The 24,965-nt window shown below is 42.0% G+C and overlaps 1 protein-coding gene across 1 annotated transcript in view; it reads right to left on the bottom strand.

Moving 5' to 3' along the window:
• Positions 1–24,965, bottom strand: part of BRD10 (bromodomain containing 10) — a 76,158-nt gene that overhangs the window by 38,363 nt on the left and 12,830 nt on the right. Inside the window, exons 2-4 of the mRNA XM_082272863.1 lie at positions 21,848–22,051; positions 13,622–15,012; positions 5,394–5,473 (exon numbers count right to left, since the gene is read on the bottom strand). Coding sequence (XP_082128989.1) covers positions 5,394–5,473; positions 13,622–15,012; positions 21,848–22,051 — 1,675 coding nt within the window. The remainder of the gene's footprint in view (positions 1–5,393; positions 5,474–13,621; positions 15,013–21,847; positions 22,052–24,965) is intronic.

Genomic DNA, 24,965 nt, shown 5'->3' on the forward strand with positions numbered 1-24,965 from the left:
CCCTGAAATGGGTGAGGGCTCCCCTTCAGGCAGAGGCGGACTGGGCCGCCGCACCAGCGTGGCCGGATTTTGGTTTGCCGGCCCAGGGCTTTCACTGGCCACCCTGGCCCTTGAAGGGTTTACCCTTGTTCTGTGTCTTAAAGGCACGAAAGGACCCCTGATTTGGTTTAAAGGCGGGACCCCGCTTGCCGCGGAAAAACTTGCCCCTAGGATTCTGGGGCAGCAGAGTGCTCTTGCCCCCAGTGACTCCTTTAACCAATTCATCCAGGGAGTCTCCAAAAAGGGGAGACCCCGCATATGGAATGTCAGCCACCATCTTTCTGGACTTCTGGTCAGCCGACCAGCTTTTTAACCAGATCAGTCGACGATTAAGCACGCATCGCACAAATATATGACCCCTTGATAAACCTGGTCCACCATCTCCAAGGTAGTAGGGGGGCAGAATCAGTAACGAGGGTGCGTCTTATCACCTTGGTCCAATACGCCACAGCCTGAGCCACCATGACAGAGGCAAAAATAGGTTTTAGCATGGAACCCACCACCATGTAGGCATGGCGGGCAAGTGATTCCAGCCTCCTATCCGTAGGATCCCTACATACTGGAGAATCTTCAGTGGGAACCAGAGTAGCCTTGTTCAATCTGGCCACAGTGTGATCCACTTGAGGAGCCACACACCAGCGCGAAACCGTAGGAGATGCAAAAGGGTAAAGAAGTTGAAACCTTTTTGGCACCGTGAAGGTGTGTTTTAAACTGCGCCATTGCTCATTCACTGTGCGATGAAACTCAGCGGGGCAAGGAAAAACCTGCGCCGTCTTGAGGGTCCTGTGTGTACCAAAAGAGGACACAACGCCCGGAGGATTGGGCTCATCCTCTAAATGTAGTGTTTCTTTCACGGCAAGAATCAGCACATCCATAGCTGCGCGTTCTTCGGGCGTCCCAGGGGGGGGGAATCATCCACCCCTGCAACCTCCACCTCCCCCTCAGACTGAGAAAAGCGAGACACTTCCAGAGGCACGCTCACAGATCAAGGGCAAAGAAAACCGCTCCGGTGATGCAGTAATCCCAAAAACATCCAAGAACAGGTGCAGGCAAGGATCCACAATCCAGACAATAGGTGTGTGTAAGGAGAAAAAGCCGCACTCCGAGTTGAAGATGAAGATGAATAAAAATCTGTTTATTCGTATCAAAAAAATGATAAAAACATCTCAAAGTACATCCATAATAGCCAGAGACACAGGGGGGATGCACAGCGGTTGACGCGTTTCACTGAAAACGTCCGCTTAGTCGTAACCATGGTTACAACTAAGCAGACGTTTTCCGTGAAACGCGTCAACCGCTGTGCGCCCCCCCTGTGTCTCTGGCTATTATGGATGTACTTTGAGATGTTTTTATCATTTTTTTGATACAAATAAACAGATTTTTATTCATCTTCAACTCGGAGTGCGGCTTTTTCTTCTTACACACATCCAGAGGCACGCTACCTACAGCAACCATGTCAGATTCAGAATCAGAAGAAAAAGAAATCCTAGGCCTTTTTCTAGCAGCACATTCAGTCATCAGCACATCCATTTGACACCAAAGTTGCCAATACAGCAGCCAAATTAGTCAGGGCAGAGGATTCAGAGGAACCTGAATCCCCCACCAAGGCTGGAGGGAATTTGCTGTCCTGGGATTCCATTGCAAAAAAGTTTTTTTTTTTTTTTTTGTTACTGGCCCTTTAGGCGCGCCGCGGACCCCCGCAGCACACCGCTACAATGACTGTGGAACACAGACCCCCCGCAGGGACAAACTGAAAGCCAGGAAGATTGTACAAGGGAATAAAAGAAGGACAGCAGAACAGAGCCCCACAAGTATGTTACCACCGCAGTCGGTCGCTCCCGAGTGAAAGAAGGAAGTGATGTCACCGCCAGAGACTGAACTGAGGCTGCAGGCTAAGGAAAAATGGTTGCCTATAGAGAGTAATGGGAGGCTTCGGCAAAATGGCCGCCGACATGTGCTCGGAACGATCATTTGCCACACACAAGATGGCGCCGCAAAGCGCCAAAATACACTACATATTATGCTGTATAAGCGCCCATAGTGAAGCCATACATGCTGCCCACACCTAAAATGGCGGACCGGCGTTTTTTAACCCCGCACCGGTCGCCGCACGTGTCTGTACCTCCAAGCACCCTAAAGTGACACGGGAGAGGGACCCCCAAAAACCCCACACAGCGCTGGCTATGAGAGAAAACCCCCGCAGGGACCGGGATCAGGGAGCCCAAAACGCACAGACATAGGGGATACCACAGACACACAGGACTGCCAGCCCCAGACAGAGGCCCCACACAGAGTGTACTTACCTGTACTAGATGGCGTGGGGAGCCTCATATCAAACGGGAAACCGCCCACCCTCAGATGGCAAGGGGTGCCGTCAACCAAAAAACGCAGGACACCAGTAGTGCACGGACGAACCGTGGATATGTCCGGTGAGGTAGCCACCGCACAGGCTGCATCCCTTAGGACAGGGATGGGTCGTTTTTGAGGCCAGGGTGAACACATAGCCTACTAAACGCTCGATGGCGGGCTGGGATTCCATCTGACCCTCTGTCCTGGAGAACCAGGATGATCAGTCCGACTCCCAGCTCCGCGAACGCCGTCTTCATCCGAAGATCCGTCTAACGCTGACAAAATAAAACAGCTAGTAATGCAAAGAAAAAAAGACATTTGCAGAAAATAAAATCATAAAATAGAAGAAAAAGTTGGGATGGCTAATTGCAGGGGGGTATTGGACCAGTGGGACAGCCCCCATGGGTGTGTCTATGTAAATGCTTTGCTTTTAACAAGTCTTATGCCTAGCTACTCCTGTGGAGAGGAAGTCAATACCCCAAAGAGAAAATATTGTTTTTTTTTTCAGAATTGACGCTCTTCTTCTGTTTATAGCACAAAAAATAAAAATCGCACAGGTGATCAAATACCACCAAAAGAAAGCTCTACTAGTGGGAAAAAATGACATCAATTTTTTTGGGGTACAGTGTCGCATGACCGTGCAATTGTCTGTTAAAGTAAGGCAGTACAGAAGTGCAAAAAATGGCCTGGTCATTAAGGGGGCAAATCCTTCCGGTCCAGAACTGGTTAAAAGCTAAATAAATTCATATTATTTAAAACTGAACTCCAGTCACTTGTATTGGGGTAATTAAAGTAGAACTACTGGCAAAAAATGTTTTTTGCCATCTGTGTCTCCTTGCGTTCCTGTCCCATAGCCAAAATAGTGGTAGGAAATCTCTGCAAATTAAGGGAATCCATTGGAGCCCTCTGGTCACCAGAACTAGTGGCCAAATTGGAAGGTTTCCCCTTCCTTTACTGTTCTAGGGACAACCCAAAATTTGGGTTTTTCTTTTGATGAGAACTATAAACAGGACAAATAGGGAGGGGAAGAGGTAGCCATAAAACAGGTGATCGAATCCATCTCCACTCTATCCAAACTAAAAAAGAAAGGGCCTTTAGTTATAGTTTAAGAACTGTAGTTGAGAAAAAGAATGTTCTGCACAACAGCTGCAGCCAGACGTCAGAGTTCCCCTCACATTTACAGTGCATTGCAAAAGTATTCGGCCCCCTTGAACTTTGACCTTTTGCCAAATTTCAGGCTTCAAACATAAAGATATAAAACTGTAATTTTTTGTGAAGAATCAACAACAAGTGGGACACGATCATGAAGTGGAATGAAATTTATTGGATATTTCAAACTTTGTTAACAAATAAAAAACTGAAAAATTGAGCATGTAAAATTATTTAGCCCCTTTACTTTCAGTGCAGCAAACTCTCTCCAGAAGTTCAGGGAGGATCTCTGAATGATCCAATGTTGACCTAAATGACTAATGATGATAAATAGAATCCACCTGTGTGTAATCAAGTCTCTGTATAAATGCACCTGCACTGTCATAGTCTCAGGGGTCCGTTTAAAGTGCAGAGAGCATCATGAAGAACAAGGAACACACCAGGCAGGTCCTAGATACTGTTGTGGAGAAGTTTAAAGCCAGATTTGGATAAAAAAAAGATTTCCCAAGCTTTAAACATCCCAAGGAGCACTGTGCAAGCGATAATATTGAAATGGAAGGAGTATCAGACCACTGCAAATTTACGAAGACCTGGCCGTCCCTCTAAAACTTTTAGCTCATACAAGGAGAAGACTGATCAGAGATGCAACCAAGAGGCCCATGATCACTCTGGATGAACTGTAGAGATCTACAGCTGATGTGGGAGACTCTGTCCATAGGACAACAATCAGTCGTATACTGCACAAATCTGGCCTTTATGGAAGAGTGGCAAGAAGAAAGCCATTTCTTAACGATATCCATAAAAAGTGTCGTTTAAAGTTTGCCACAAGCCACCTGGGAGACACACCAAACATGTGGAAGAAGGTGCTCTGGTCAGATGAAACCAAAATCGAACTTTTTGGCAACAAGGCAAAACGTTATGTTTGGCGTAAAAGCAACACAGCTCATCACCCTGAACACACCATCCCCATTGTCAAATATGGTGATGGCAGCATCATGGTTTGGGCCTGCTTTTCTTCAGCAGGGACAGGGAAGATGGTTAAAATTGCTGGGAAGATGGATGGAGCCAAATACAGGACCATTCTGGAAGAAAACCTGATGGAGTCTGCAAAAGACCTGAGACTGGGATGGAGATTTGTCTTCCAACAAGACAATGATCCAAAACATAAAGCAAAATCTACAATGGAATGATTCACAAATAAACATATCCAGGTGTTAGAATGGCCAAGTCAAAGTCCAGACCTGAATCCAATCGAGAATCTGTGGAAAGAACTGAAAACTGCTGTTCACAAATGCTCTCTGTCCAACCTCACTGAGCTTGAGCTGTTTTGCAAGGAGGAATGGGCAAAAATTTCAGTCTCTCGATGTGAAAAACTGATAGAGACATACCCCAAGCGACTTACAGCTGTAATCGCAGCAAAAGGTGGCGCTACAAAGTATTAACTTAAGGGGGCTGAATAATTTTGCACGCCCAATTTTTCAGTTTTTTGTTTGTTAAAAAAGTTTGAAATATCCAATAAATTTCATTCCACTTCATGATTGTGTCCCACTTGTTGTTGATTCTTCACAAAAAATTACAGTTTTATATCTTTATGTTTGAAGCCTGAAATGTGGCAAAAGGTCGAAAAGTTCAAGGGGGCCGAATACTTTCGCAATGCACTGTATACTGGGTAGGTCTGTTCCTCAAGCATGTCGTGTGTGACTTTCTATCTGCTTGATGTATCCCCAATCAGTTTCAAATTCTAAGAATTGATTTAGTTTTTTTATATAACTCCTGAAATTATAGACCTTTAGGGTAGTAATGTTGCTTAAAAAAAAAAAAAAAAAGTGGCTGCTGCAACTGCAGTCATGTATTACCTGGAATTCTGGAGTAGCAGATGAAGCCACAGCACTTTTCTTCTTCTTTACAACCATATTTGTAGAAAGAGTTTTTTTTCCTTCCAAAAATTAATAGGGAAATAACAAGTATTCAGTTACATCAAACTGGTCGATCCTTACATATTTGTCAATATAAAATAGTCAGCAAAAATAAAACAAATCATACAAACATTTTTTCAAATGTAATAAGGTGATTTGGATGCTGCAGAGTCAGGCATCCCATGATTCTTTGTACCTACTGTGCAATTCGGAGAAATCAATATGACACAACCAAAGAGAATTCCTATTTACATATACTATATAGCAAATATATTTTTTAAAAGAAGACTTACAATAGCCAAAGAGACAGGTAGCAGATATACTCACCCATCTCCATTGCTGCTGGTTCTGGTGTGGGGGGACTGCTGGATTCAGCACTGACGACTTCAAGTAGGTTAAAAACGGCATTTAGATTTCCCCCCCTCCCGCCGGTGCTTCTACCAGCTCGCCCGTGCGATCGACGAGCCGGGGAAGGAATCGGCCGCCGGCGAAAATGTACCATAGAGACTGCGAGGACCAGATGATCCCCGGCTGTCTCTATGACTCTCGGAGGCCCCGGCACGACGTGATGATGTCACGCCTGGCCTGGCAGTTTCAATACTGCACTGATCTCGGCATTCAGCTGAGATCTTTTTTTTTTTTTTTAATTTCAGGCTTTCTAGCCTGTAGGAGAGATCTAAAGGTTTTATTGACCCCATATCTCCCCATAAAGAGGACCTGTCACTCACTGATCCTATTACAAGGGATGTTTACATTCCTTGTAATAGGAATAAAAGTGAAAAAAAAAATTAAAAAGAGAAAGTATACAGGTATAAAAAAAAAAAAAATAAAAAAAAAAAAATAAAAACAAATTAAAAGTTCCCCCGTCCCCGCACGCAGACGCGAACGCATGCATACGTCGCGGCCACATATGTAAACAACATTCAATCCATACATGTGAGGTATCGCCACGCACGCTAGAGCGAGTGCAACAATTTTAGCCCAAGACCTTTACTGTAACTCTAAACTGGTAACCTGTAAAAATTTTTAAAGTGTCGCCTATAGAGATTTTTAAGTACCGAAGTTTGGCGTCATTCGACAAGTGTGCGCAATTTTAAAGCGTGACATGTCCGGTATCTATTTACTCTGCGTAACATCATCTTTCACGTTATACAAAAAAGTTGGGCTAACTTTAGTGTTTTGATTTTTTTTAATTCACAAGTTTTTTTTTTTTTTTAAAAAACGCATTTGAAAAATTTCTGCGCAAATACCGTGTGACATAAAAAGTTACAATGACCGCCATTTTATTCCCTAGGGTCTCTGCTAAAAATATATATATAATGTTTGGAGGTTCCGAGTAATTTTCTAGTAAAAAAATTATGATTTTTACATGTAGGAGCGGAGTGCCAGAAATCACCCAGTATGGAAGTGGTTAAAACAATAAAAAAGGTAAAAGCTCTAACGAGCAGGGCCCTATAGTTCCTCCTGTTTTGAACAGTATTGTAACTGTATTGTCTTCCTTCACATTGTAAAGCGCTGCGCAAACTGTTGGCGCTAAATAAATCCTGTATAATAATAATAATAATAATAATAACACTTAATAGCACTGTATTCAATAAACCTACACTTAGATGGAGGAGCCCTCTGTTTGTTTTATTTTGACAGTGCAAGAGTTAATATCCTAAATACATACAGAGGAGCTGCAGCCATTTCAAGCAGACACATTAATTTTGGGACTTCGCATATAAGCACATACTTTTACTACCCCAAACACACCTTGTGTGTTTTCCCTTTTGCCCTGTGACTTTATCCACACCCACCACCCTAGCTATCTTAGCGCCATAGAGTTTCTTTTTGTGCCTGCGACAAGGACACCACCCCTTCCCCTATGTTTTTTTTTTTATTATTACTTACCTTTTTCCAGATGTCTTCTAAACTTCTTTCTTCCCCGGTCTTTGAAAGAGAGCAGTAGTAATGCAATGACATCACACATTGACATTAGCGCTGTTCTCTGCATCTTTGCACTGTGAGTACAGAGTGTTTGTGTTGATGCCTCCTCATTGGGCAGGCCCGTGACCTCTGTACTCAGGGGATGTACTCAGTCTGTCCTACTGCATGGGACAGCTCTAGAACCCAGATATTGCAGTAAGAGCAGTTTTATACAGTTTTAGGGCCAGTTCACATCGCATGCAGTCCAGTGCTTTTTTTTTCTGCATAAAAAACGCATGCAAAAGTAGGTTATATGGTTTCTAATGGCATAGTTCACACCAGTGAGGTCAGTTCCTAGGGCATTCCAGTTCCAGAAAAAAAGTAGATCATGCTGCATTTTTCCTGCACTGGACTGTACTGGAACGCTGTAAAACGCATCTAAATGCACTGGAACACACGTCCTTATTTAATCACTGGCCGACCGCCCCACGTAGATTTACTGCGGCAGGGCGGCTTGGCTGCGCAAAATCACATAGATCTACGTGATTTTGTGCACACAGTCTCGGCGGCGCATGCGTGCCACTGGAGCTGCGGAGCGCAGCAGTGGACCGCCTGTGTTTCAGTACGTTTTCATGCAGTCCAGTGATTAGACACAGCGGGAGATGGGCAGTGGGAGGAGCGGCGGCCATCACGGCTGGCATCCTGCGATCATCAGAGAAACTGACAGAAGACCTACCAAACAAAGCAGACAGGTCTTCTGTCACACAGGCAGAGAGAGATCAGGAGTTTAAGCTAAGCTGAAACTTCGATCTCTCTGTGCCTGTGACAGTGCCCTTCCTCTCCACAATCAGTAAGCACAGTTAGGCATACATTAACCCCTTTGATCATCCCCAGTGTTAACCTCTTCCCTGCCAGTGTCATTTATACAGTACCAGTGCATATTATTTAGCGCTGATTGCTGTATTAATGTCACTGGTCCCCAAAAAGTGTCAAAAATGTCAGTTAGGGGTCCGATCAGTCCACCGCAATGTCGCAGTCCCGCTAAAAATCGCTGGTCGCCGCCATTACTAATAAAAAAAAAAAAAACAAGTCCAAAAATCTATCCCGTAGTTTGTAAATGCTATAACTTTTGCGCAAACGAATTAAAATAAGCTTTTTGGGATTTTTTTTACCAAAAATATGTAGCAGAATACAAATTGGCCTAAACTGATGAAAAAAGTTGATTTTTTTTTTTATTGGGAATGTTTTATAGCAGAAAGTGAAAAAAAAAGCAGTTGCAGGCCCGCGACCGACGTAGACCTATGTCAGTTCGGTAGGAGGGCCAGCCTGCCGCAGTAAATCAGCGGCAGGTGGTCCGGAAGTAGTTAAGGGGGTAAAACCTTCCGGAGCTGAAGTGGTTAAGGTTAAGAAAAGGGAAAAAATGCACTGGACTGCATGAAAACGTACTGGAACACATCAAAAATGCGCATGCAGAAAAGCATCTGGAACACATCCAGACTGCATTTCCATGATGTGAACTGGCCCTTAAACTGGCAAAAGGGACAACTAAAATGAAAAGCAATTGTCTCATGTGCACTTGAATGCATTTAGTATGTTGGCGCAAATAAAAAAAAAAGGTAAAAAAAGAAAATACTGCTTATTCTACAAAGATATTCTACAACTACCTGGACAAATTTATTGGTACCCCTAGAATTCCAATTCCAAAAAAGTAGGGACGCTGTGTAAGAGTTACATAAAAAAGAATGCAATGATTTGAAAATCTCATAAACCCATGATTTTTTCACAATAGAAAACATATCAAATGTTTAATCCCTGGTGCCTGCATTTGGCCCTTTGGTATATGTGTGGCCCTCTGACCTCAGCAGTTTGTAGTGAGAACAGTGATTAGGATAATAGCATTGGTCTCTACTAGTCTCATGCAACATGTTTTATATTGTCTTCTGCAGCATATCCCCAGTTAGAAATGTAGCATGTCTACACTCTCTGACCCTCATTTCCTCTATTAGGTCTGCAGTTTCTGACAGTCCTCTCAAGCATTACATTAAACTGAACATATGTGTGGCCTTTTGGTGAGGTCAGGTGCCACATTTGAGGCCACCTTTAGCTCATAAGTTGACAACCACTGGTTTAAACTGAGGGAAAGTACCATTTTAAGAAAAAAATGAATTAATTTTGAAATTGATAGCAGCAACACATCTCAAAAACGTTGGGACAGGACCACATTTACCACCGTGTAGCATTCCCTCTTCTTTTAACAACATTCTGTAAGACCCCTTTCACAGTTATACGGCCTGAAAGTCGTGCAACTTTGAAGCAATTTGAAGCAAAGCCTATGTAATCTTGAGGTCTATGGACCTCAAGTTGCATTAAAGTCAGATCAAAGTAGTGCAGGGACTACTTTAAAGTCACTGCAACTTGAAGTTGCACAGATATAAAATGGTACTCATTGGAAATCATGGGGTACGACTTGTCATACGACTTGGCAGTCCTAAGTTGCTGGACAGGTCGCACAAGTGTGAAAAGGGGCCTAAATGTTTGAAAACTGAAGAGACCAGTTGCTAGAATTTTAGAAGAGGAATGTTGTCCCATTCTTGCCTTATATAGGATTCTAGCTGCTTAACAGTCCTGGGTCTTTCTTTGATGTATTTTTCATTTCAAGATGCGCCAAATATTTTTCAGGACTCTTCCACTACAAAACCATGCTGTTGTTATGTCTTGATGAAATATGCAAGGCCTTTCTATTGGCCCAGAGGAGATGGTAGCGTTTCTGGATCATGTTCAGATATGGCTTCTTTTTTTGCATGATAAGAAAAAATAGATGCGCTAAACATGGGATAAAAAAGCAGCACCTAAAATCCCTGAATATTGGGAATCTAAATTGTGGTATAAAAGTGAAGGTGCGCTAATTATAACATTAATCAAAAATGATATTAATCATTCCATCAGTAATAAATAAAATGAAATTGGTGAAAGTACTAGTGCAACAATGTTCTGAACATATGCATTGTGATCAGTGATCACTAACACCCTGGTGTAATCAAACAAATTAACATGAAAAAAACAATCTGCAAGGTGCCAAATGAAAATAAATGAATAACGTGACAGTCCAAAAATTCTAGTCCATATAAGCGTGCAATCAATGTGAAACAAGATCAAAGGATTCAAACTTAAAAAGGGAAGGTGAATGTGATCCAAGCACTTATCCCTCAATGTGCTGTGCATGGCAATGGAACTGCATTGTAAAGGTGCACTGTTAGTAAAGGGGACTGATCTGTAATGACTACAGTGCCCCATAACCATGAAATCCTCTGTGCATCACAGTGCAGTCCCCTTTCCATTAATGTAACACAAACTGCACTATAAAGGGGGGGGCATTGATGGGAGGTGCTGTAAAGGGGACTGCAGTTCCCTTTATATCACATTGCCCCTTGCAGCAATGCCCCCCCCCTTTTTCTCTCTAATCACAGTGCCCCCTTTCACTCTCTGCCTCCCATGCACAGTCCTACCTTTGGCATAGTCCTACCTAACCGCTTAATACGCAGGTGTCAAACACAAGGCCCGCGGGCCGAATCCGGCCCTCCAGGCCATTTCATGTGGCCCTTGCACCTCTCCTGCAGCTGCATCTCCCTCATCTCTGCCCCCACCTTGTCTCTGCAGATGGCAGCAGAGAGGACAGATCTCCTCTGCCAGATCCTGTGCTTCCTCCTGCAGCTGCAGAGAGGACCGCCCCCCCCCCTCCAACTTAGCAGTTGGCAGGAGAGAGGAGGACACAACTCCTCCTACAGATCCTGCACCTCTTTGTGCAGCTGCAGCACCCCCTCCTCTCCACCTCCACTGGTCTTAGCATACAGCAGACTCCAGCAGCGGGCTGCAGCCCTCCTCCGGACACAGCTGTTGCTGCTTCCCAGCTCTGCCTCCAGCTTCTTCCCAGCAGCAGCACATGGTAAAGGTAATGCGCTGTGATGTAAGGGATGAGAGGGTGGGGGGCTCTTGACTTCTGTTAGTGCTGGGCTACAGATAGAACTGACCCTCTGAGGGCGACCATAATGGGGATGTGGCCCGCGATGAAATTGAGCTTGACACCCCTTAATAGAAGACTCCCATTCTCTGTGCAAATCTCCAGCTCCTCCTGCCCCCTGCCCTGCTGATAGGATGACATAGGGTAGAGGGGACACAGGCATGGCCGCACAGCAGGAGGTGAGCTGTGATCACAATCTGGGACAGCCCTGTCCTGACCACAGCCACCACTCCTTAGGGGCTGGATAATAATTTTTAAGCAGTTACAGCAACTTTTACCTTTTGGTATAAAGGTTTTATGTAAATGAATAAAATCTGACCACTGTAAGCACCCCTGTCAATGTTAAATGGTTTGTCTCAGTCCTCTAACTGCAACTTTTGGACCACTTTTTCTTTTGGGCTTAGATACGCTATAAGGATATTCTTTTTGTCAATGACATTGTCATTTGTTTTATCCAAAATATTTTGTTGAATCAAAAGAAAGGAAAGCAGTGTAAGCATCAAAGTCAAAAGAGTGTAGCATCAAGTCAATTAAACTTCTGGGATATTGATCTGGCCAGTTAAGTAGCAGAGGGGGTTGTTAAACAATTTCAGCTGCATTGGTGTTAATGAAATGAACAGGTGCACTAGATGGGCAACAATGAGACAACCTCCAAAACAGGAATGGTTTTACAGGTGAAGGCCACGGACCTTTTTTACCTACTCCTCTTTTCTGTTTTTCACTAGATTTGCATTTGGCTAGGGTCAGTGTCACTACTGGTAGCATTAGGCAATCAATACGTGCCATTGCCGGAAGGTTTGCGGTGTCTTCCAGCAGTCTCAAGAGCATGGAGGAGATTCCAGGAGACAGGCAGTTACTCTAGGAGAGCTGGACAGGGCCGTAGAAGGTCCTTAACTCATCAGAAGGACCAGTATTCTGCTCCTTTTGCAAGGAGGACCAGGATGAGCACTGCCAGAGCACTACAAAATGATCTCCAGCAGGCCACTGGTATGAATGTCTCTGACCAAACAATCAGAAACAGACTTCATGAGGGTGGCCTGAGGGCTAGACATCCTCTAGTGGGCCCTGTGCTGCCTGTCTGGCACTGTGGAGCTCGATTGGCATTTGCCATTGAACACCAGAATTGGCAGGTCCGCCACTGGCGCCCTGTGCTTTTCACAGATGAGAATAGCTTCACCCTAAGCACGTGACAGACGTGAAAGGGTCTGGAGAAGCCATAGAGGATGTTATGCTGCCTGTAACATCGTTTAGCATGACCGGTTAGTGATGGTCTGGGGTGGCATATCCGTGAAGGGACGCACAGACCTCTACATGCTAGACAATAGCATTCTGACTGCCATTAGGTATGGGGATGAACTCCTTGGACCCATTATCAGACCCTACGGTGGTGCAGTGGGTACTGTGTTCCTCCTGGTGCATGACAATGCCCGGCCTCATGTGGAGAGAGTATGCAGCCAGTTACTGGAGGATGAAGAATAGATAACATTGAATGGCCCCCATGCTCGTCTGACCTAAATTCAATAGAACAGCTCTTGAACATTATGTTTTGGTCCATCCCACACCGCCAAGTTGCACCAGTGATGCCCTGGTCCAGATCTGGGAGGAAATACCCCAGGACACCATCTGTTATTTCATTAGGAGTATGCCCCAACATTGTCAGGCATGCATACAAGCATGTGGGGGCCATTCAAACTACTGAGTACCATTTTGAGTTGCTGCAATTAAATTTCAGCAAAATGGACTACCCTACTGCATAATTTTTTCACTTTGATTTTCAGGGGGTCTTTGAATTCAGCCCTCTGTAGGTTGATCATTTTCTTTTCCATCAAACGATGTGGCATCCTTTTGTACCCCACACATTACCCAGTCCATATCAGTGTAGATATCCAGCATATTTATCCTCATTGAGATCTGATGTGTTTTCAAAGTGTTCTTTTAATTTGAAATTAAAATAAACAAATGATGGATGTGGATGCCAATTACTTCAGTAGAAAATCATGGGTTCTTTTTCATAGAAAGGTACCAACAAATTTGTCTACATTTGAATGCATGTGTGTGTGTGTGTATATATATATATATATATATATATATATATATATATATATATATATATATATATATATATATATATATATATATTTATTTATTTTTTTAATCACAATGGTTACTTTGATCACAACCTGAAAATAGTAAGGCTTCTAAGTTAGTGTTGACCAAATAACTTTTTTTATAAAAAACTTACCAGACTTGTGCTTCTTGTGCTTGGCTCTTTTTTTGTTAAGCAACAATTTGTTATGCATTTCAGTCTTAAAAGATTTAAATGTGTTTTGAAGATTTTCATATCTACCCTGTGTATTTTCTGCAAAAAAATCTTTTATTTTTTTCTTCTTCTTTTTTGCTCTCCGAAGTTTCAGCTTTTCGTGGTTCAGTGCAGAGTGATCTAAAATAATATCCATTGCCACTCGGTGGCAAAATCCTTCAGTGTTGTTGGTGTGGTTGCCATTCACATGGACTTGAAAAGTTTTAAGTGCATTTTCTTTTAGTGGACTAGTGTCAGTTTTGAGAAGGGCAGTATCTGAATATTTCTCTACATTTTCCAGAATCCTGATTTCTCCAGGACTCAGAGGTTCTCCGTATCCCACTAGTTCTCCAGGGCTACTAGGCTTTTCTAAGTTCTCTTTGCAAGGACAAGGTTTATTTATGTCACAAGGATCTCCATCTTCATTCTTCCTGACTGTCTTTATATCATGTTTTGTGCTACTCACACAACTGTCCATATGACAGTTTCCAGGGCAGTCAACATTTAGCTCCACATTAATTCTTGTGTTTGGAACTACTACTGGCTTAACAGTTTTAAACTGACCGTTTTTCTTTTTTGGAAATTTACATTTGGATCTACTGAATCTTGCTCTCGGTATTCTTTTAATTTTAATTGGAGGGATAGGAAACTCGGGGGCTTTCAATGGCCTTTGTTTGTAAACACGTACATCTGCACCACAAAATTGTGGGAAGTGAATATAGGAATTTTCTTGAACATCATAACCTAAAATCACTTCTCTACATTCATGGATTGGCTGTCCAAGAACTGCATCCTGTACTTCGATCTGTGTTTCATACACAAAGTCACAAAGACCTTTAAGTAACCATACCTTCTGATGAAATGTCAGTTCATGAAATGTCTTTTGCTCAAGAGGATTAACTTCCCCAAGGACCTTAAAGAATTGAGAACAAAGTCCAAGCTTCTCAGCACATTTCTCAGGGTTCTCTGCCTGACCAATAACTGTATACCATTGCTGAACCTTTTGCCTAAGTGCTGCTTCCCAAGCTCGGTATGGGAGATTAGGCCTACGGTGTAAAGTTGGTCTGCGATGTGGAGGGCTTAATAAAGAAGTCATTATCTTTGACAAAAATACATTGCACTGAGGCATGAATAAACATCTTTCTAGTTCATAAAATACTATTTCAGGAAGATTTAATATTTGTTGTGCTAAACAAAGGAAATGACCTATGGCTGGAATTTCCCACATTGTCTCCATGCATGAAGGTGCAGCAAGAGCCAGGAGGTTTTTGTCCCATTCTTCCATTTCTTTTTGGCTAGCTTCCTCTGCTTCCTTGCGTTCTTGTTCCTTAAGTCTGTGTAGACATAAAAGACAAAATACAGCATGTATGTACAGCATTTTCACATTTCTGGTAATACACAGATGTATAAATAATCCTGTATGGGTTCTGCCACCCCCACCCACATTCACTATTATAGCATAAATAAGACTTAAGATAAAGAACAATCCCACTTTATATTGCCCGGCTTTCTGTTGAGTTGGCCAGGTTTACAGTGCTTCCGGAAAGTATTCACAGCACTTCACTTTTTCCACATTTTGTTTTGTTACAGCCTTATTCCAAAATGGATTAAATTCATTATTTTACTCAAAATTCTTCAAACAATACCCCATAATGACAACGTGAAAGAAGTTTGTTTGAAATCTATGCAAATCACATCTACATAAGTATTTACAGCCTTTGCTTAATACTTTGTTGAAGCACCTTTGGCGCCAATTATAGCCTCAGGTTTTTTGGAGTATGATGCTACAAGCTTGGCACACCTATTTTTCAGCAGTTTCTCCCATTCTTCTTTGCAGGACCTCTCAAGCTTCATTAGGTTGGATGGGGAGCGCTGGTTCACAGCCATTTTCAGATCTCTCCAGAGATGTTCAATCAGGTTCAAGTCTGGGCTCTGGCTGGGCCACTCAAGGACATTCACATAGTTGTCCTGTAGCCACTCCTTTGTTATCTTGGCTGTGTTCTAGAGCACTCTGGAGCAGGTTTTCGTCAAGGATGTCTCTGTACATTGCTGCATTCATCTTTTCCTCAATCCTGATTAGTCTCCCAGTTCCTGCCACTGAAAAACATCCCCACAGCATGATGCTGCCACCACATTGCTTCACTGTGGCCAGGTGATAAGCAGCGCCAGGCTTCCTCCCGACATTATGCTTGCCGTTCAGTCCAAAGAGTTCAATTTTTGTTTCAACAGACCAGAGAATTTGGTCTCTCATGGTCAAGAGTCCTTCAGGGACCTTTTGGCAAACACCAGGCGGGCTGTCATGTGCCTATTACTGAGTGGCTTCTGTCGGGCCACTCTACCATACAGGCCTGATTGGTGGAGTGCTGCAGAGATGGTTGTTCTTTTGGAAGGTTCTCTTCTCTTCACAGAGCAACGCTGGAGCTCTGCCAGGGTGACCATCGGGTTCTTTGTCACCTCCCTGACTAAGACCCTTCTCCCTCGATCGCTCAGTTTGGCCGGGCAGCCCTCTCAAGGAAAAGAGTCCTGGTGGTTCCAAACTTCTTCCATTTACAGAGGATGGAGGCCACTGTGTTTATTGGGACCTTCAATGCTGCAGATATTTTTCTGTACCCTTCCTCAGATCTATGCCTTGATACAATCCTGTCTCAGTGGTCTACAGACAATTCCTTGGACTTCATGGCTTGGTTAGTGCTCTAACATGCACTGTTAACTGTAGGACCTTATATAGACAGGTGTGTGCCTTTCAAAATCACGTCCAATCAACTGAATTTACCACAGGTGGACTCCTAGCAGAAACATCTCAAGGATGATCAGTGGAAACAGGATGCACCCAAGCTCAATTTTGAGTGCCATGGCAAAGGCTGTGAATACTTATGTTCATGTTGTCATTATGGGTGATTCTTTGTATAATTCTGAGGAAAATAAAGAATTGAATCTATTTTGAAATAAGGGAATAGATATAATTTTGAGGCGCTGTAAAATGGTGTAATAAAATGTAAATCACAAAGTGCTGAGTGCTGGATGGGAAATTGTGTAATGAATAAATACAACAGTGCAGTCTGAAAAACAATTGATAAAAATCAATGTCTAGAAGTCCATAACATGGACAAAAATCCATCAAATCTCCCCAAAAAAGTGCCAGGCACTCCGTAATCTTCTTATAAAGTGCTAGTGCATGGTGCTCCTCCACCCATTGATAAAAAAGGGGCTTCTCACCAGAAGGCTATGGGCCTCTAGGACGCAACTCCCTTGGCTAATGATTCAGTTGACATAACCTCCTTTACAATGCGACAAAACCACTGGATTGCCCCCTTGGGCTGGCAATAAAGCGTAAAGTGCTTGTTCCGCAACTGGTAGTATAGATGGAAAAACGTCCCCAAAAATATAAGAAACTTTATGGAATCGATGATCATAGGGAAAAAAATAGCTGCAAAAGGCCCTGTTCACCCTGGCATAAAAAAAAAAAAAAGAAAAACACATTTGGGGTTTTTGCAGCACCCCAAACACCTAGTAAACAAGCCTACTATGGATGATATAGACAGCAAACATAGTTGTTCACATTTGAAAAACATGTATCATTTGCAACACCGTGTCGCTGCGCTGCAAAAACAAAACTACATGTCAAGTCTGGGAGGAGTTGTCAACAAAATAAAACAAAAACAAAATAAAAAAAAAAAAAAAAAAAAACACTTGGGAGGGGCTAGGGCAGGGGGGCTCAACCTGTGGCCAAGGGAGTCCCCTGATGTGGCCTGTGGCCTCAAACCATGGAAACCCATGCTCTGGGATGGTGGTTTGGCAATCCCAGATCACAATAAATGGGTTACCAACCCGACATCCCAGAGCATCAGAGTGCATTGTGCCAGTGCGAGCAGCAATGGAAGCAGGCAGCCGCGGCGGGAGCAGGAGCCAGATACGCCAATGCTTTCTCTAAAGCACCGCCTCCTGTCCCAGGCACAGTAATACCAAGTGCACTTCGTCCTGGACCTTTCTAGCAGCCTGGAGCGCGATGCCAGCTGATGCTGGAAGAGGAGAAGGTCAGTATTTTAAACACATACACTGCGCTTCTGCAATGGACATATTGGCACTTAGAAAAAAAAAAAAGAAGGGGTTATTAGGCTGCTTTCATACTGATCCACAGGGGCAGCACAGTGCACCTAAGCTTTCCCGTGGGTTTAAATAATATATAAGTTGCGCTAAAAATAAGTGAATTAATTGAACTGAATTAAATGTCCATATAAAAGTCCATAAATAATAATTCACGAATAAAGATGTCCACAATGGAAATCCCTATGGTAATGTGCTTATCAGAGAACTGTGATTATGGTGCCAGTAAAAATCAGGATATCCCAATGTAGGTGAAAACCTGGAAGCCTCAGATCCAGTTGGAATTACACATGTATCCAGATAATCGGAAGACCAGTATAGTATTCCAATAGGGGCAGATAAACCTGAGATGGTTCAGGGTATATACTCAGGGTATTGGCGGCTCGGACATGAATCTTCTTGCATCTCCCTTCTGGTGCCCTCATTCAGCCCTGCTCCCAGTCAAATGTGACAGGCTGGAGCTGCACCACACAAGCAAGATATAATAGAAGTCTATAGCAAAGCACATCCAACCACGGGAAAGCTGCACGTGCAATGTGCTGCACCCACAGTGCAGGTAAATCACAGCGCAGTAATATGAAAGCAGTCTTATAGGGGGCTCAGGGCAGTAAGGGCTCTTATAGTTTGGCAAGGCGGAAAAACCCCATGGTTCATTGTGGCCCATGACTGGTTACCATATCACTTAAGTGACCCTCGCTCTTCAAAAGGTTGCGCACCCCTGGCCTAGAGCATGTTAAAATTAGTCAAAAATGTGGGTTAACGCTATAGGGTGAACTTAGCCTTAGTTACCCCCTCTTCCCAAGACTGTGATTAGACAATGGAAGAATGGCAGCACATTGATAAGAACATGCCTTTGCACTACTCTCCTAAGGAAAGGAGGTTCCGTCTAGTGTTAAAGCGGCCACAGATGGTTTGAATGTTGGCCTGTTCAGCAAGGACATCTTACAGTTCTGTTTCCAGTTCAGCACTAGCAGTATGTCTTTTTTCTTGCATGTTCGAGCTTATATCTAGCCAAAACTTTTTTTTTTTGTTAGTTTTGGGTAGAGTAGGAAATGGATAAAACTAGCGTTGCCCAGACACTGGTATTGGTGCAGATACTAAGCATTTGTTAGAATACTTGTACAAATTCTCCAGTACTAAAACCGATACTTTCAGACTCGGTTCACATACAGTGCTCAGCATAAATGAGTACACCCCTTTTGAAAAGTAAGATTTTGATCAATATCTCAATGAACACAAGAACAACTTCCAAAATTTTGACAAAACTGAGTTTTATAGAACATTTGTTTAGCTCATTACATGAAAGCAAGGTTAATAATATAACTTGGATTACAAAATCTTCAGTTTTACGCAAATTGGTTGATGAAAACATTAATACACCCCACAACAAAAACTACTACACCTAGTATTTTGTATCACCTCCATTATTTGTAAGGACAACACCAAGTCTTCTAGGCATGGAATTAATAAGTTGGAGACATACTGCAACATCTATCTTTTTCCATTCTTCAAGAATGACCTCTTTTAGAGCCTGGATGCTGGATGGAGAGTGATGCTCAATTTGTTTCTTCAGAATTCCCCATATGTGTTCAATTGGGTTCAGATCAGGAGACATAGTTGGCCACTGAATCCCTTTCGCCCTTATGTTTTTCAGAAATGCAACAGTGGCCTTAGATGTGTGTTTTGGATCATTGTCATGTTGGAAAAGTGCACAACGACCAAGGGCATGGAGGGATGGTAGCAACTCTTTCAACATAGAGTAGTAGATCTGTGAATTCATAATACCATCAAATGAAATGCAGCTCCCCGACCCAGCAGCACTCATGCAGCCTCACAGGACACTGCCACCTCCATGTTTTACTGTGGGCACCATGCATTTTTCTTTGTACTCCTCACCTTTGCGACACCATACAGTTTTGAAGCTATAAGTTCTAAAAACATTTATCTTGTCCTCATCACTCCACAGAATATAGTCCCCAGTAGTATTATTTTTCAGAATGGGGCCTGGCAAAATTCTAGGTGGGCTTATTTGTGCATGGGCTTTAGGAGAGGCTGCTTTTGTAGACGACACCCATGCAAGCCATTCCTCTGCAGTGTATGCCGTATTGTCTCACGGAAACAATTACCCCAGTTTAGCTTTCTACTTCTTTAGCGAACTGCAGTGAACTTGCATGGTGATTTTCTTCAACCCTTCTCATCAGAAAATGCTCCTGTCCAGGCGTTTGCTTCCATGGATGGCCTTGACTTCTCTGTGAGATGGTTGCAGTTCCATCTTTGTTACATTTTTATATTACTTTTGCTACAGTATACTGACTGATAAGTAAAGCTTTGCTGATTATCTTGCAGCCTTCACCTTTCTTGTGTAAATACATTTTCTCTTTCTCAGGCCTTGTGAAATTTCTCTTCTATGGAGGTGCCATTGCTGACCCTTTTATAATCAGCTGTCTGCTGGACACCTGTTTAATGAATAATTAGACTCACCTGTAGTTCAATTTTTGCTAATTAGGATTTTGTTGTCTAACATTTAGCTTTGCTCCTAAGGCCCCTTTCACACATACGGTCTGTTCAGTTCATCAGTTCAGTCATGTCAAAATGTATCAGTTTTTCATCCATTTTGCGTCCGTTTTTAATCTGTTTTTATTTTTTTACATCCACTACCAATGCAAAAACGGATGAAAAACGGACCGTTTGTCCGTTTACATCTGTTTTTCGTCCGATCCGTTTTTTTGACGGATGAAAAATAGGCATTCATCCGTTCCAAAAAAACGGACATTGACGGAAGCGGATAAAAACGGATGATCAACCATTGTCATCCGTTTTTACATAGAGATGCAATGATGTCTGTTTTTTATCCGTCAACAGATGGATGAAAAATGGACAAACGGACCGTATGTGTGAAAGGGGCCTAAGGCTTTCAGTGGGGTGTATTCATTTTTGCAACATGGTCTTGAATGAATGGGTTAGGAAAAATACTTGTGTGTGCAAATTAGCAAATCTTGGTTGCAATCAATGGCCCGCATTCGTGGAAGTATTTTGTAGAATAGTGTTTCATAGAAAATGTTGATTCTAAAAGTAAAATTTTTCTGACAAATCTCTTGGGGTGTACTCATTTATGCTGAGCACTGTACGTGCGGGCCAGTATGTGAACAGGCAGTAAAAACTCACTGAAAATGTACATGAAAACTGATGTCTCTGCAAGTGAAATCTGCTGTTTTCCCAGCAGTTTTCATGCATGCATGATGTAAAACAAACTCTAAAAATAAATAAATAAAAAAAATGTCACCACACAATAAATAGGTATCGGTAATTGGTAACAGCGAGTACTTGAGAATCGGTACTCTGTCTTTATAAACTGGTATGGGTGCATCCCTAGACAAAACATATGCTTTTATTTGTTCCTGTGCATGACACAATCCCTCCAAACTTAAAGAATACCCTCCTACAACAGGTATCCCTATTTAAGCAACCTCCTCATTCGGCAGATTAAGGGAAAAAAAAAAAAAATACTCACCTAACTTAGTCATGTGTCCCTTGTCGGCGCAGCTTTTGGGAGTGAGGACTGGCAAATCTACTGCTGCAGTCTGTGCCTGGAGTAGTTGGTCAACTGCTTATGACATCACTACAACTGCAGCATTAATGGACCCTAACACTGTACAGAATGTAAAATAATTGTCTGGAGTTAATCTTAAAGGGTTTTTTGTTTTTTTTTGGCCTAAAGTTCAGCTTTACTATGGAGTACACCAGCAGGAAAAGCGTGTTAATACTGTGCGGGCAAACTACAAAGAAAACTCATTAACAGGTGGCTTCAGTGGCAGATAAACAAAATTGGCCAACATCTGTGTAAATGCAAACAGGAACACTGTGGTTGATAGGACAGATCAAGACTTGATTGCATGGCATTACCTGATTGAACAATCTCATTTAAAGATTTACAAAAACGAAACCCTAGAAGGCACTTTCTACAACTTGAATTTATAGCAAACTAAGTCCTTGCATTACATATATGTACAATCCAATTGCAATTAAGTTGCAATGTGTCGCTTAATTACTGGTTACATTTTATACCTTTTTTCTTCTTTTGCTCTCAGAAACTCAGCTTGCTTTAGAACCTGCACCATTAAAGATTCCATCGCTCCAGTGTTAACACTGGCTAAACTTCTGGCCGATGATCTCCGTCTTGTTGTTATTGCGCACTCTGATGCTTTATCTTCCTCCACTCCACAGAGACTTGTAGATGATGCAGTTGACAAGGTTCCATCTCGAAGGTTCCTATAAGATTGAAATATATACATTAACTAATTTACAGGAATCAAAGACTGCTTTGATTAACCCTTCGCTGCCAGGCAGGCCCTGTGCTCCACTTTTAAACTTATCTGGCCGGGTCATTTTTGTAATTTTTTCATTGCTTTTTTTAATTTATCCCTTACAGCTTAGAGAGTTTGTTAAAGACACCCCCAAACCATATATTTTATAAAAGCACATGACCAGTAGAATACAAACAAGGTGCTACTGTAGATTTTTAGGGCACAATATTTATGCAAATGTTTATCAAAATAAATTTTTCGCACAAAATACACTAAAATCATTATTACCAGATATAAACAAAGCAAATTTTACAAAATTCCTGCTAAATATAAAAGTTTAACCTGTATTGAGTTAGTAAATAACAAATATTTGTAATTTTTAAATTACACCTTTTTGCAAAATGGTGAAAATTTAACATATGCAAAAATATAAAATGACCACCTTTTTCTAAAAATATGAAGGTTTTCATTGTTCCCTTACAGCTTTCAGAGTTTGTTAAAGAACCCCTAAACCATATATTTTCTGAAAGGAAGGCGCTACTGATTTTTAAGGCCCCACGATATTTGCGCAAAGGTTTACCAAAGCAATATTTTCACTAAAAATACACTAAAATCATTATTCGCAAATACAAACACAGCAAATTTTAAAAAATTCCTGCTACGTCCCTTCGAAATATAAAAGCTAAACCTGTATTAAAGTTAATAAATAACAAATATTTGTACATTTTAAATTGCACCTTTTTGAAAAATATTAAAACTCGGACGTATGCAAAAATTTCTCAAAAAAATCTGGAGGTTTTTGTTTTTCACTTACAGCTTTCAGTTTGGAAAAGAGCCCCCAAACCACATATTTTCTGAAAGCACATGGCCAGTAGAATTAAAAAGGTGCTACTGCTATTTAAGACACCACAATATTTGCGTTACTGTTTATCAAACCAATATTTCTGCTAAAAATACACTAAAATCATTAAATTGGATTGATTGGTTCATAATTTTCATTTCCATCGAACAATGTGGCATCCTTTCGTTACTAACACATTACCCAGTCCATATCAGTATAGATCTCCAGCATGATATTGTTCTCCATTGAGATCTGATGTGCTTTCAAAGCGTTCCTTTCATTTTATTGAGCAGTATATATATATATATATATATATATATATATATATTGTACAGGACGCCAAGGTTGGGTCCTGGACAGTCGCTATATATCTCCTGTGTTTGGGTTGTGGTCTCTTTAAGGGAAGTTGGGAAATGTTCAGGGGGTCACCCAAGACGGGTGAGAAATTCCTGGAAATAGCTAAAATCAGGAGGACTGAATCGCAGTTCTCTCTGTGTTGAATAGAGAGATATTTGGGACCTGGAATTTGGGGGGCTCTGTAGTGATATTCGGGTGGGAAAGAGCCCCCACCCCTGACCATAAGGGATTCCAGCACACACAGGGTTAAGACCCATGAGAAGCAGTCCTTAAGAGACAGGAAGCAGCAATAGGTGAGTGTGGAGGAGGAGTAGTTTGGTGGTTGCACCTGTCTGAAGGAGCTGCAAGTTTGCTGGAAGCTGCTGAGAGGTCTATTAAGGACTGTTACAAACCTTGGGGTGAAGACCCATCCACAAAACCGTATGTGCTTTTTTCCTTACTTTATTCCTTTGTGCTGAAGAAAAGCGGACTTTATTTTGTGTTTGATTTATGCACTGCTGGAAGCCTGTTCAAGTTTGCTGAAATAAAGCCTTTTTGTTTATGTTTTAAACGGTTGTGCACTCAATCCGGTGGAGCTAGAACCCCCAAACTTTACAATATATACACACACACACACACACACACACACACACACACACACACACATATACATACACATACACACACACACATATACACACACACACTGCTCATAAGTTTACATGCCCTGGCAGAATTTATGATTTCTTGGCCATTTTTCAGAGAATATGAATAACACAAAAACTTTTCTTTCACTCATGTTTGGTGTTTGGCTGAAGTCTTTTATTACCAAATCAACTGTGTTTACCCTTTTTAAATCATAATGACAACACAAACTACCCAAATGACCCTGATCAAAAGTTTACATACCCTAGTGATTTTGGCCTGATAACATGCACACAAGTTGACACAAAGGGGTTTGAATGGCTATTAAAGGTAACCATCCTCACCTGTGATCTGTTTGCTTGTAATTATTGTGTGTGTATAAAAGGTCAATGGGTTTCTGGACTCCTGACAGACCCTTGCATCTTTCATCCAGTGCTGCACTGATGTTTCTGGATTCCGAGTCATGGGAAAAGCAAAAGAATTGTCAAAGGATCTGTGGGAAAAGTTAGTTGAACTGTATAAAACAGGAAAGGGATATAAAAAGATATCCAAGGAATTGAGAATGCCAATCAGCAGTGTTCAAACTTTAATCAAGAAGTGGAAAATGAGGGGTTCTGTTGAAACCAAAACCACAGTCAGGTAGACCAACTAAAATTTCAGCCACAACTGCCAGAAAAATTGTTTGGGATGCAAAGAAAAACCTACAAATAACTTCAGGTGAAATACAGGACTCTCTGAAAACATGTGGTGTGGCTGTTTCAAGATGTACAATAAGGAGGCACTTGAAGAAAGATGGGCTGCATGGTCGAGTCGCCAGAAGAAAGCCATTACTACACAAATGCCACAAAGTATCTGGCTAACAATATGCCAAACAGCACAGAGACAAGCCTCAAACCTTCTGCCACAAAGTCATTTGGATTGATGAGACCAAAATTGGGCTTTTTGGCCACAACCATAAACGCTACATTTGGAGAGGAGTCAACAAGGCCTATGATGAAAGGTACACCATTCCTACAGTGAAACATGGAGGTGGATCGCTGATGTTTTGGGGATGTGT

The sequence above is a fragment of the Pelophylax lessonae genome (assembly GCF_965119305.1).
Source record: "Pelophylax lessonae genome assembly, chromosome: 1".
NCBI lineage: Eukaryota > Metazoa > Chordata > Amphibia > Anura > Ranidae > Pelophylax > Pelophylax lessonae.